Here is a 14703-nt window from a genome sequence, read left to right on the forward strand (position 1 = left end):
TTTCGGCTATTCAATCATCACAGATAAAAAACGAATTTTTAAATGAAATAATAATAATAATAATTATATGACAACAATCTTGTAACTCCTTGGAATTTCTTAACCAAGTATATAGATCAAGATTAAATATAAGGTATTCAAGGTAAATGTTTCTTCAGTACGCTCTCTTCGCTCCGCTCGCCAAGCCCCATATGACCCCCACCATCCTTATTCTGATCCTTGTGACCCTTAATCTAACTCATTCTTGCCTCATTATACCCCTCGGGGCCCTTAACCGGATCCTCATTCTGGCTCTCATTGCACCCTTCGTGATCCTTAATCCTACTCGTATGATCTGACAGCTATTCTGACCCTCATGACCCTTAATCTGACCCCTGTAACCCTTGATCTGGACCGTCGTGACCCTTATTCTGATCCTCCTGACCCTTATTCTGATCCTCGTGACTCCTATGCTGACCCTCATGACCCTTAGTCTAACCCTCGTTACCCTTATTCTGACCCTCATGGCCCTGATTCTGGATCTCGTGATCCTTATTCTGACCCTTATGACCCTTCTTCTGATCCTCATGACCATTATTCTGACTCTCATGACCACTATTCTGACCCTCGTGACCCTTGTAACCCTTAATTGTAGAGTCTTAATTTCGAGTACCAATTTTTTATCACCAGAAGTCGATTTGGATTTTTATAATATAGAGAGATAAACTTCCCTTTGTAAAAGATATTTGTATCTTGAAAAGGCACCGTCTTGTATCAATGATCCGCCTATTGAGCCATATATTTCCTTATTTCGTTGTGCTTAACCTGACTACTCAAGGCCTCGACTAGGTCTGAATTGAGCCTCGTAAATGACCTTGTGAATTACCTTCATTTCAGCTTAATATCGACAATGACGACAGGTGTGGCTGAGGCCTGAGTCACTGAGCCTCACCAACCCAGGGCTCATACAAGTTTGTTGCCATCATCAGCCTTCGTAGTTCTCATCTAGGTACCTGCCCCTCCCTCCAAACTGAACCCCTGGTTCCCAGGGACAACCGAACCTCTGACCAAGCTTGGACGCCAAGCCTTGGCAAGCCCTGCTTGCGCCACACTTCGGCCGTTTTTCCAGCACTGGCACTTCTACGTGTGCGTCTGAGAAGGATTCATCACGACTGTTGACTCCTTTCAAGTCCAACAGCCACTCATTTATACTCGGGTAGACTTCAATAAAGTTAGTCTGGTTGGACGGTCAGTGGTACAAATATTTATGCTTGGATTCACGCAAATCTCGTGAAGAGTATAGCCAATGTTTTCCGACCAGCTGGAAGAAATTTCCAAGCAAATACTGACTCTATTGAGTTTCCGAGGAACTTGGTGAGTTGGTAGCGCACGTTTAATTAATGCTTTTTTCTTCCTTTTGAGCGGAAATGGTCATCTAAAGACTATTCCGGCGCTGGATTAGTGCTGGCGAAGTAGTTCCATGGAATCTATATTCAAATGAAGAGCATAAACATTCATAATTCGAATGGATTCATCCAATTTCATCAGACGTGCACTACACCGTGTTGTTAAATTTTCATTCTGCAACGGAGAGAGTCCCCGACCGACTCAATACCAGGGATAGCCAAATTTGTAATATTTTATTACAATTAATTTTGAGCCCTTAAATTGAAATAGCATCAACCTTGTAATTTTTTGAGTAATTAAATTTCATCAATTCAAACCTTGTAATTTTTGAGTAATTAAATATCATCAATTCAAATATTCAAATTTTAACTATTTTATCAGTCAATAATTTAGGTAGGACGATTGACGATTACTTGGGTAATCGACAATTTAAGGTAGGAAGATTGACGATTACTTGTGTAATCGAAAATCCCCTTTCTAAAATGTGAATTATTCACTTAGTAGTAAATTTACAGTTGCATATTAACAAATTTTAAATATTCATTATTCGTAAAAATCATATTATTAATATTATCTTATTGGAAAAATTGAATCAACATATTTTAAACCTTCCATATAGGGTCAAATTTGTGTAATATTACAGAAATTTAATATTGATGGGGATCCCTGCTCAATACATATGCAATCAATGAATGGTTTTTCATTTGTTTTTGCAATGGAATTATGTATTACCGAGAAAAATGGTTTCTTCAAGAATCAAATCAGAATATTTATTTCAAATTTTCCACTCATTTCAAGAATGTCATTGTTAGAAATGAATAAACTTGTTTACTTGTTTCAAGAAAAGGGATTTAATCATATCAAATAAACAACTTATCAACTTACAAAATACTTGATTTATTCCCAATGAATCATTCATAAAAATCAAATTAATAATTTATTCATTTCAAATAAAGAGTTCTTTCATTTTGAGAAATAATATATTGTGCACCAAGGGTGGAACGTCACGTTTTCCCCGCCCGAGCATGTAGGTAAAAATTGGAAATTTTAGCTATTATTGTAAAGCTAAATTGTAGTTATTATTGAGCTCAATGTTGGGACGCTGTTTCAGTCCGATCGGTCTAGTAATTCCTGGGATATGACAACTTGTTTAAATTTCGTTCTCCTTATCTTAGAAACTACTGCACCGATTTCAATTCCTTTTTTCAAAATTCTCGTCTCGATGGCCTCGATGCAGGCCAATCAGAATATATAGACTCTTTAATATACAATTTGGAGATATTGTGATATGTTTTTCCGATCGTCATGAAAAATCTTGTACGCACGATAACATGAGAGAAAAGGAGATAGTAAGTTGAAATCTAGTATGGTTCCAGCTCTTATAATACTACTGTTGGTATTTCCGATGGGTGCAATCGGCCGAGCGGTTTCTGAGCAGGGATCCCCATCAATAATAAATTTCTGTAATATTATAAGAATTTGACCCTTACATTATTGAAGGTTTAAAATATTCGTTGATTCAATTTTTTAAATAATATAATATTAATAATCTGATTTTTTATGAATAATGATGTACTTAAAATTTGTTAATCTGAAACTGTAAATTTACTACTAAGTGGATAATTCAAATTTCTTGAAAGGGGATTTTCGATTCCTTCCTATCTCAATTATTGATTGATAAAATAGTTGAAAATTTGAATATTTGAATTGATGATACTTGAGTACTCAAAAAATTTCAAGAGTGATGTTATCTAATTAAGGGCTTCAATATTTAACCATAATAAAATATTACAAGTTTGGCTATCCCTGTTTCTGAGATATACTTTTTGAGTAAATATATTTGTTCAAATATCTCACGAAGTATTTGACGGATTTCAATTTAATTGAAGCGGTTTAATCAATAACACAACGTGAGGATTTCAATTTTTTTCCCATAAATACGCGCCTCGGCAGCCACTATCTGAATGAATAAAAATATATATATATCCGTTTATACAAAGTTTCTGAGATATCCCCGTTTTATTTTTTTTTTAATTTTTCATTCTTGTACGCACGATAACTTGAAAAAAATGGGGCTACCAACTTGAAATTTTGTACGATTATAGTTCTTACAATACTGAAGGTTGGTATATTTTGGATAAGCGCAACCGGCCGAGCAATTTTGGAGATATCTAACCTTTTGTATAAATTTATTTCATTAAAAGGTTGAATATTTTCCTGTAGACACTCGGTAGCATGTGCTACGATTGTATGCTTGCCACAAGGATAGGAATTGCTACGGATCCATTCGGAAGCTTACTAAAACAATGGCCACAAAAACAAGGCTTCCATTTGGAAGCAATAAGAAAGACACTAATGACGCAAAAAGTAACGGCCATATGCCTTCTATTGGATAGGCTGGAACCGCTTGGTTATGTTTAATTTCCTACAAATTAATCCTCAGAAACCCAAGTTGTCACATACATACACACAGACATAACCCTAAAAACATCATTTCTTCACGTTTCATCACATTCTGGGCCATTTGCAATCGAAATTAGAAAATTGAAAAATCGGTCAACTACAAGACTTCCATTTGGAAGCAAACCAATAAACATCACTCGGTAACATGCTCGCTGTCCCCTACTTGTTTTTTCCGTGCCCTCTTACCATCACCTTACATCACATGAGTAGTTTGTCATTTATTATATTGCAAACTCTTATGAAAACCTGAGCACGTTGCTCTGTAAATCCATCCAAGCTCTAGAAAACGCCCAAGAGGTGCAATTGATTTGAGCCCGTTCTCGTTTTAAACATACCTATCAACAATGCGCCGTACACAGCATTTGACCCAATATAGAGTTGTACTCCGTGACTTATTGATCGATTGGGTTCAAAAATAAAGAAACACGCTAGCCATTTCTATAAACCTCCCCCGAATATCGTTCAATAGAATCTCCAAGAGACTCTGAAATTCGGAATCTCGTCGGAAATATGTAGAGGTAAACAGTGGATATCCCTCACAGCATATATTAAACAGGGCTGACAGTTACAAATGGCTTGTGACGGGGTTACCTTCCACAATTTTCCAACACGTGTTCAATTTCTTACGGAGTCATCTTTTTAATACCTTGAAAGACTTTCAACCGATCCTGATAAACTAAGATGGAAATTCCCCGCCTAAATGAACTCATCAATATCCCCGCAAAATGTCGATTCTCCATACTCTAAATGAACCCGTTAAAGATAATCACTCGGGGATGCAAAATCCTGTTTAATAGTGAATTTAGTTTTGGATGTTAATATGAGGAGTTTCAATACAACTTGAACATTTCAGGAACTACTATTATTTCTGCGAAAATTCACCGATATTATTCTGCTGAGGCTACAGCAAATATTGAACGTATAACAAAAATATGGTTATTCTAACTGAAACATTAGCATTGTGATGCCTCTAGCATTACCGCAACTTTTTATCGAGAAGTAATAAGTGAATGAAGAAATGAAAATATTGCGACATGAGATCTCGAGCGCAATTAAAAAATATGAGGAAAACAAAATAGAGACGATAAGTTTGAAATCGCGTGTATGAGATTAAAGTGTAAAATGAGAAACGATCGGGTCAAGTGATAGTTTGAGAAAATAAGAATGTCTATGCCAGACGGAGGTTTAAGTATTGCGTGAGGTTTGGGTGACGGAGTGAAAGAGAGTATTACGTGTGACAAAGACGCCACGTTCAGCATTTTTAATACCACTTACCGATCTTATATTTTCGGACAGTTCCATCTTAATTCAAGCCCAGTCGTTTTTAGAGTATACGAACAATTTCTCAAGTCATTATTTAAATCTTCAAGTCAATTCTTTCCGCGATTCTTCTACCGAGCTTGCCCCACGTAAACATACACTGATACAGGCAAACTGACTAGTCCGTTCTCTTCGTGACGACCCCCACTTCACAGAGAGAAAAAGTGGATTAGCTTTAGAAAAAAGTTTCTAAATTTTAGAAATCGTGGTTTCTCACCTTCAGTTTTCTAAAACCTAGAAACTTCTCAATTTTTCACTCAAAATTCGCTATCTCCCTTAGTTTTCGAGATATTTTTGTCACCGACTTAATTTTTTTGGTTGTGAATTCTCAATTGACAACCCCCTTCCCTCCGTCTCTTTGCAAAATCCCCCCTCCTCGCATCTGAAATTTCCAATATTTGGGCACTCCTCCCTATCTATGGGGCACTTACGCCCTTTAAATACTTCGGCCGCAATTTTTTAGTTCAATCTGAAAATTTTCTAAAATTAAGAACAATTCAGCATGGGTTTTAGAAAATATTTGTTTTTAAAAACAATCCCCAAATTCGTTAGTTTTTATAATCACACCAAGGATAAAGCTTCAGAATTGGAGTTTCTAAAAACTACAAACTATTTTCTAAAGCGAATCCGCTTTTTTTCTCAGTGTTTACCTAATTCCCACTCACATCCATGTCTCCCACCTCTGAAAACCAAAGAAACGGACTAGTCTGTTGGACCGTGTCAAATTTGACTAGAATGACAGCCAATGAATCGATTTGAATCAAACCAAAAAATATACTTGAATCATGCCAAACAAATTAACTTGGATCAAGTCGAAAAATCTACTTGAATTATGCCAAAAAAATTGACTTGGATCAAGTCGAAAAATCGACTTGAATCATACTGAACAATCTACTTAAATCAGACCGAAAAAACGAGTTGAATCAAGTCGTTATCTACCACTTAGAGATGTCAGAACTTCGGCGTGAATCACTCGAAAATCGACTAGCATCAAACCGACATCGATTTGAATCAGTACTTTTTTTGTGTACACTGAGGGAAAAACAGAAAGACTATCAAACAAACCTTGTTTGGCCCGAAAAAATCGCAATTAAAAAATAATGAAACCGACATCGGTAGCCAAATAGGCTAGACGCAAGTCTAGTGTGCGAAAGGTTGCGAGTTCGATCTCAAGTTTAACCCAATTTTTTAACCTGAGGCTCCGGCGAGCGGGAGGTTACTAATAGATTAATCGCCTGTACCGCCGTAGATTTCCTGTGGTTTCCTATGCTACTGCTGTTTTATAGGAGTGTGAATGCGGTACAGTGAAGAATCCACAGCCGCATACATAGGATCAGATGGAGTGTCGAATGGGACCCGAAAAGAGACTCGAAAGTAAAAAAATAATCATAAAAGAAATTGTTTGATTTGAATTTGAAAGTCTCAAACATGAATAATACCTCTGCTTTCAACACCAAGGAAATATTTAGTTTAGGAGGCGGATCATTTACACGACATGGTGCCTGTTCAGAATGAAAGTACCTCTCATAAAGGGAAGTATATCAGGAAATATTTCGTCCCCAAGTCAACCCTCAAGTGATCGCAGTTCTTCACTAAACGTAGTTGGTTGCATGGTGAGAGAATCTTCGCTCCGTGTATTTTACGATTTCATTAAAAAAAAAAGTTGGAAAAAATAATTCTTTCCTCGTTTATGGGTAATTTAGAACCTTTAATGAATACGAAATAGGGATATAAAAGAGAATCATCCGTTAGATGAACCAAGAACACGATCTCATTAGGTACGAAATTTAGAAATTTTCAAGTTAAATACGAGGATTTTCAGCGAGTCGAGTTTTAATTCAATCCATCTTTGCGATAAGGAGTTTTCATCACACGATAGTCTTCAAATACTCAATACACCTTTTTCATTTTTCGATAATTCAATCATTCTTAACTTGGTATTTCTTTGGTTTAAACAAGACTTGTTCGAGGTTTTTTTTCGATCAGTGTACGATCAAAATTACTGTGGAGCAAGGTTAAATGAGTTCCCTCCGTCGGACTCGAAAAAAATCAGGTACAACAAATTCTTGAAAACTTTACGCAGTTACCTCACAAGTTACCAGTAGGTTGTACCCCATCATCAAAAACGTACGTGACTATTTATTCACCTAATTATTATTAACAATTTGTTACTGATGGATAAGTCATTAATTACCATAGAAAAGCATGCCCAATTATAAGAACCGATTTATCACGGAGAAAAAGAAAAAAAAACACATTTTCGGTGAGTGGTCATCCATCCAATTTCGAGCTTGACTCGATATTCCTTAATTCTGGCGATCGTCTGTTATGCTGAAGTCCAAGTGCACTATCCTGTAATTCTTTGGAATATAACATTTATAGATATTCCAGATAAAGCGAAGGTTCGTATTGTCTGACGATTGACTTATGATTAGTATGCTTAAACCTTAATTCTGACCCTTATTTCCGACCCTCATTTCTGATCCTTATTTTTTGTCTTTATTTCTCATCATTATTACTCTAATTAATAAACCTTATTCCTGATCCTTGAGACCCTCCATTTTAACTCTTTATTCTGATCCTCGACGCGTATTCCTGATCCTTATTTCAGACGTTTATTCCTAACCCTTATTTTTGACCCTCATCTCCTACGTTCGTGACCCTTAATTTTGACCCTTTTTGTAAGCCTTATTCCTGACCCTTGTGACCCGTATTTCTGAAATTCAGTCCTGTGTTTGCTTTTGACCTTCATTTATAATCTTCGTAATCCTCTTTCTGACCCTCATTCCTGACCCTCATGACCCTTCTTTCCGATCCTAATTCCCAATCCTCACTCCTGAGTCTAGTGATCCCTATTTCTGACGTTTATTTCTGATCCTCATTTTTTATCTTCATTTGTGACCTTTATTTAGGGTACTGAGTTCTCGAACAGTTATACCCGGCTGGGCTTGGACAATTGAATGTCGTTAGCACCTTATAAGGGACAAATAAGTTACAAACAGGTTAAGCTACATAAGTTAGTAATCGGTGGTAAACTCATCTCTGATCGATAATGATCGTCCCTACTAATATTGTTGCGTTTGGAACCTACGGGTTACACGTCCGGTACAAACTATGAGTCAGTAACCCGTCACAAACTCATAGGCTCCCAATGCAGATTGGGGCCCAGAAAGATACAGATATGACCAGTCTCGAGTGGGTATGTCTAAATTCTGATAGTGTCATGACTTGACGAACTTCATTTCATCTCACCCTCCCTCCAACCAATCCCTTAACAAAAGAAATGAACGAGAATTGATGATGGAAGTCAATCAACTCGTGTACGTAATAAATGACCTCTTATCGAAAACAATCTCATAGGGAAATTCCTCGCCGATAACAATAAGTATAAAAAGGCCGAAAAAAAATAAAATGCCGCAGAGAATTCACCGCCACTATTCTTTCTCCCCTACCTCATCCGACAATCTCAGGGATAAAAAAGGAATTGGCCCTGAAAAGACGCCAAAAATAATTTCACCGCTCTGTTCTGTATACGTATATACGAGAAATAGTGAGTTTGTGCTCCCAATCCACGAGTATCCGCACGTTCTTCCCCTCCCCCTGGTGCCACTCTCTTGCCCCCTTACGACCAATCGATATCCACCTTCCGGTATTTCTGTGTGTTAGCTTGTATAGGAAATGGTCCCACGAGCCACTTTGGCCCCTTTTTCATAATTCAAAAAGAAAGAAGATGAATAATGAATGAGGGTCAGAATAAAAAGTGAGAGATAATGCGAGCAATGCCAATGGTTTTTCATCAGTTTAATTTTGTACATGGCGGCAATTAAATTTAGGAGGTATAATTGGTGATGGGATGATGTGAATCATATTTGTGCATCAATTATAATGAGGTAAAGTGATATTGAATGCAATTGAGATGATTGCATTGCATTTGTAAATTTTCAATACCAAATATTCTAAATCCCAAAATTTGACCCTTACGCCGTTAAAATATTCTTAACAGATCCGGGGTTGGAAAGTGTGAAGGCAGGACTTGAAACGGACCCAGTCAGGCCCTGATAAGATATAGTCATTCGAGGCTGATGGTCATATCAGTATCTTTGCAAGTCTTTCTAAGTCACGCCAGAATTGGAAAAATTTTTAGCTGACACACTACGAAAAAATGTAATTCTGTCAATCAAATTTGTTTCAGAAACAAATGCCCGAAATTTCTATATAAAATTTTCCAATTAATTATCGTTTGAATTTTAGGATTTAACATCAACTAGCTTACTCCATTCAACAAAAATTGCCTATGAATCCTCGTTTGAATGAAATTTAATTGGTAGAATTATATTTTTTCCGGTCTGTATAAACGGAGAAAAAAGTTGTCCTCTTCAGGAACATGTCGCTGATTTCTAGGAATTTATCAACAACAATTGCTAATGATGAACACTGATAAGAAAGAATAACCCTTGATTATCACTGAAATTTGGTAATACATTTCTAGATATTAGAAACGGGTTCCTAAAAATCGCTGAGATTTCACTAAAAATTATTAACGACATCCCTGAAAATTAGTGATGATGTCACTGGCAATTAGTGATAATGTCACTAAAAATGAGTGACAAAATCATTGAATTCCCGAATTTTGCACTAGTTAAATTTCACAATTTCGACTGCCTAAAAATTGGAGATATATACATTCCTAAAAATTGATGACCTATCCTTGCAAATTAGTGAAATGTCCCTGAATATCAAAACTTTTTTCCTCTGTGCATCTGATGTTACAGATATCTATGAAAACGGCTAGCTGAGGACATCAACTAACTTACTTGATTCAATAAAAATCAACCTTAATAATTGTAGATTTGAACGAACTAATTTGGACTCTCCTCAGGTATCGAAACAGCTTTCATCTTCAGCTCAATCCAAGGTCACATTGTTGAAGTTTTATGATCTAACGAGGTATCCAAATCTTTACCGCTTCGTATTTCATCATATGTGGCCATCCGCGTGATAAGGGCCCACTTTGTCGATATGGAGTTATGGATACTCCGGTGATATTGATACCATTCTGCGCATTTTGAGCCCAAAATGATCCTGATAGCGTGAAAAGTGACGTCGCCAGAGAAGATAAAAAAAATAATTTAACATTGGTTTCAATGGGAGTTACGGAGACAAAAACGTAAACATCTCCGAAACTAGAATCGACAAAGTGGGCCCTTTGTATGCGGACCTCCCCATATATTTATACCATATCAGATGATGACTATGATCTTTTTTGCCTTTCTAGGCCCAACCCCCGAGTGGAAGCTTTAGTCAAGTCCAAGTCAACACTGGATTAGGTCAGGCCTGAGGATTGATCAGAAAGTGATATGATAACTAGATCAAGTCCTGATTAGTTATGTAACGCGGGTTCAGATCAAGTGTTGATCAAACCTTCACGGAGAGAAATGTTCAGTAAAAATTACGGAACTCACAGTTCCCTCACCGATTACGGAATCAACTCAGAAAATTTAAGTGACGGTATCGGAATTTTTTACAGGAGATTCAGATAACAATTACGGGACGCTCTGGGAAAAATCCGCGACAGTTCCATAAAATTTCCTACAAGCACATTTCGCTTCGGAATTACGGAAAAGGTACGTAATTTTTATTGAATATTTCTTTCCGTGTTAGAGTTCTGGATTTGATGAAGCCAAACGTATTCAAACCGGATGATCTGTCCATGGGAATTAATAATAATTATTAATGATAATTAATTCAAAACAACAGGTAATTCAATTTTTTCACCTTAGATCGCCTCTCTTACTGAATCCCTACCGTAATTACCGCTAAAAAAATCTTGTGATTTTTGCTGATCCTGGGGATCGAACCGGAGACCCTACGATTATTAATCCTATGCCCTAACTATTAGACTATCGCGCTATTATTATTCAGTGAACTCTTTTTTACTTATCCAATTTGTATCGGGGTATTTATTGATTATTGAATCGAAATTATCCACGATCTCCCGGATCTGCGCGTATATTGTGAGAGAAAAATTTGTTTAGTTAAAATTTGATCCATTTCATAAATGAATAACTAGTGAATGGACGCTTCCCACCCGTCACTAAATTAATTTATACTGTTTTATTTTATTTTATTTTCATTTCCGGCGTCACAATTAGATTAATTTCATTTTATCCGTTATTATTCTTATTATATACATATTTTTTCCTTAATTCACAAGTTACGATATTGAATGAAGAGGAATTATGTTGAAGATCAATTAAAAGTATTTTTTTGTGATCAACACAAACACAAAACAAAAATCATTCCAAATCTCATTCGGGTAATAGAAAAATCTCTCTATGTATTCCTGAAAATTTTTAAACTCTATTTTTCCCTACATAAAATGTAAAAGGATATCGGTACTTATCCTATGGTAGAATTCCAATTATTATTATAAAAAGTAAATGAAAAAACAATCAGAAAGCGATAATCGGCTGGAAAATGTTTTTTTTCCTGCTTTTATGTCGGCGGGAACTTCGAATCACTTTTTTTCTTCAAGTATTAGAGGGATGTCAATATTTCAGCGAGAAAAAATTCAGAAAAGGCAAAAAAGTGAGCGGAACGAACTAAAAAATATTATTTTTCAATATCTCTGGAATGTTTTAAAATCTATATATTTTTTCGAATAATGAAAGAATACCAATAAATTTGATTTCTGTTCTTGTCTTTTGATAGAATCAATAGAGAAAATGACAGAAATTGAGAATTGGGGACTAAAAATTTTATCGGATTAATATTATGTAATAATAATAATGCTAATAATCATAACACTAATGAACAGATGGGAGCTTGATGAATTTTTTTCTACTCACGATAATTTGCTTGTAAGTTTGATACTTCTACTATATACATTTCTGGCACCATTCCTCCCTCCCCCCGTAGACTAAATTAAAGCTGCTTGATAAATAAATTGAGACCAATAAATAAAAAAAATTGAGAATTAATATTAAAAATTCGAGTCTCGGAAAACGTTTGTTCAAATTAAGATTAGGTGGACCGGATCCGAAACTCATAATTTTTTCTTCAATTGAGCCCGTTCAAATAAAAATCAAGTGCATCAAATCTGAATCCGATCGAATTGGATTTAGGCAGCCTGACCTCACACTGAGATCATGAGATTCCGATCCAATCTACTGGATCAAAACTTGGTCAGGTTCTCATCAGAAATCACCGGATCAGTTGAATCTTACAAAAATATTGGATCAAGTTCTGATCGTAATTCAGGTGGACCTGAAGCAATTTCCACTTGGGCAGGGTACGATATATATGGCCCGACGAAGCCACGCGTGACACCAAATTAATGGTCCTGTGGAGGCAGCCGGGACTAGCCCTTATTGCTTGTCTGACCAAATCCTCAGATTTGGGCCTTCAAGCCCCAATCAACATCATTATCGTTACTTGCCATAATCAAGAATATTCTTTCAAAGACTCACCTTCGTATCCCGGTTCTTGATTTCCTGCCTCTTCGGCACAAGATCCTCCCCATCAGCGTAAACAAGATTCCTGATGAGTCCATTGAATCGCGGTTCAAATATAACACTGGGCAACGCCAAAAGCGTCAACTTACTATTATACCAACTTGGCATCCCGCCGATATAAACGTCCGAATTGCTCCCAAATCTTCCAAATTCAAATTCCTTTCCCCTCGACATTGACGTGGAACTAAGTCCATCCACCATGAGTGTCGTATTCTCATTATTCCTGGTAATCTGCACTTTGTGCCAATGATTATCCCCAAGATCATGGCCAACAGTGACAATTTGCGCCCCACCACCGAGATTGTACCTTAGTCTAAGCGCACTTTCCACCAACTTAATCTCAAAAAAATCATTATTCCCCCCATCATCCGTATACAACAACAAACCATTTCCCTGTTCAGTTTTGAACTCAAACTCAAGACTCCCATTCAACGCTGTATTCCATTTTCGAAATTGTGCATAACTGGATGATGTGCCTTCCAGAACAAAGCTCCAGCAGGTTGGCACCAGCAGGACAAATAAAAATCTCGAAATCATGATTAATAATTTATCAATCAGTTATCACTTCATCAATTCACTTGATCACCACTCACAATTGATTACCCACTCATCTATTCTCATCCGAAATTAATCGAAAACCGAAAGAGTCTTCACCTTGCGTCGATAATATAGCTCACTGCAGGCCCATCAGCAACCAAATTCTTGATATTTTTTGGGTTTTGGGTCAGCTCAGCATGCTCCACGGTCGCCTCATGGTTTATCAAAAAACCAAATGACGTACGATGAATGCAAATATCGATTCTTCCCCCCCTCGCGACTCGTGAACTTCTTTTACGAGCACTCGATTACGACCCGTCCTAACCACACAAATACGTTTGGAGGTTTATTATTGGTCTGGTTGGATCCCAAGGACGTGGCGCACTGCTGTCACAATTTAATTACTCGTTCTTATTTTCGTTCACCGAGATGTGAGAAGAACAGATAAATTAGGCAAGTTGCTGGGAGATAATGAAGAACTTAAAATACACCGATTGAGTTATGACTGGTTCTTTCACTGGTTGTCCTTCACTATTTCACGATGAATCCGTAACACAGAATCGCGGAGATCACGGATCGCTCCATGGTGGGACTTCTCGTTAATGGTTTACGGCTTATTTTGGGGTGTTTTTTACTTGTGGGAGATTTTACTTCAAAGCACACTATTGGGGTCTCGATGTGTCAGAGGTTTTTGACGAATTATTTTATGAAGGACCATGCTAGTTCGGTATCTAGTGATGCTGCTGGGTTTTGCTGGGGATGTTAGTCAAAATCGACGATATATTAATGTTTGGTTTAGGATGATGTCCCTCTTGTACGCGACTACGGTTGATAGACTGCGGTGACAAGAAGAACTGAGGGAAACTACGGCGGTCTGTGCTGGGAGGACGCCGACGCAAGGCAGCTTGCGGGGGTGCGCATGCGGTGGTGAGGGTTCGAAGAGGGATGGAGGAGCGGAATAGGGGTGGATGTAGTGTGTTTCAGGTATTGAGAGGTGTAGAATACAGTCACGGGGTTTTGGTGGTTTATTCTCGGGATATTTCGTCGGGGATGTCCGATCAAATTGTTGTTTTTACTTGACGGCATTTGTTTTGATGGCTCTTTTGGGGGTGGAGAATTCCAACACCTGGATGGTATGATTATATTAATAAGAATCATGATATCATCATAATTATGTGGGGTAGTTGATTAATGAAAAACTATTCGCGTAACGAAATTGATGGGAGGCATTTAATATTCGAAGGGTGAAATTTCATGGGCGTAAAACAGATTTGCAGAGTATTTGTGGACGTCCGCATGAAAAGGGACCACTTTGTCGATTCTAATTTCCGAGATATTCACGTTTTTGTCTCAGCAACTCCCATTTACACTCATGTTAAAGGGTTTTTTTCATCTGCTCCGGCGACGTCATTTTTCACCCTATGAGAATCATTTTGGGCTCAAAATGTGCGGAATGTTATAAATATTATCAAACTATACATAA

At 37.2% G+C, this 14703-nt stretch overlaps 1 protein-coding gene across 1 annotated transcript in view; it reads right to left on the bottom strand.

Moving 5' to 3' along the window:
* The window catches only part of LOC107047949 (neurexin-3b), a gene marked incomplete at its 3' end in the record, with an annotated part of 300303 nt that extends 287083 nt beyond the window's left edge, over nucleotides 1-13220 (bottom strand). The window contains exon 1 of the mRNA XM_015270882.1: nucleotides 12639-13220. Coding sequence (XP_015126368.1) covers nucleotides 12639-13220 — 582 coding nt within the window. The remainder of the gene's footprint in view (nucleotides 1-12638) is intronic.
* Nucleotides 13221-14703: the final 1483 nt, after the last annotated feature.

This window comes from Diachasma alloeum, unplaced genomic scaffold, assembly GCF_001412515.2.
Source record: "Diachasma alloeum isolate Michigan unplaced genomic scaffold, Dall2.0 Dall_scaffold_78916, whole genome shotgun sequence".
Classification (NCBI taxonomy): Eukaryota; Metazoa; Arthropoda; class Insecta; order Hymenoptera; family Braconidae; genus Diachasma; species Diachasma alloeum.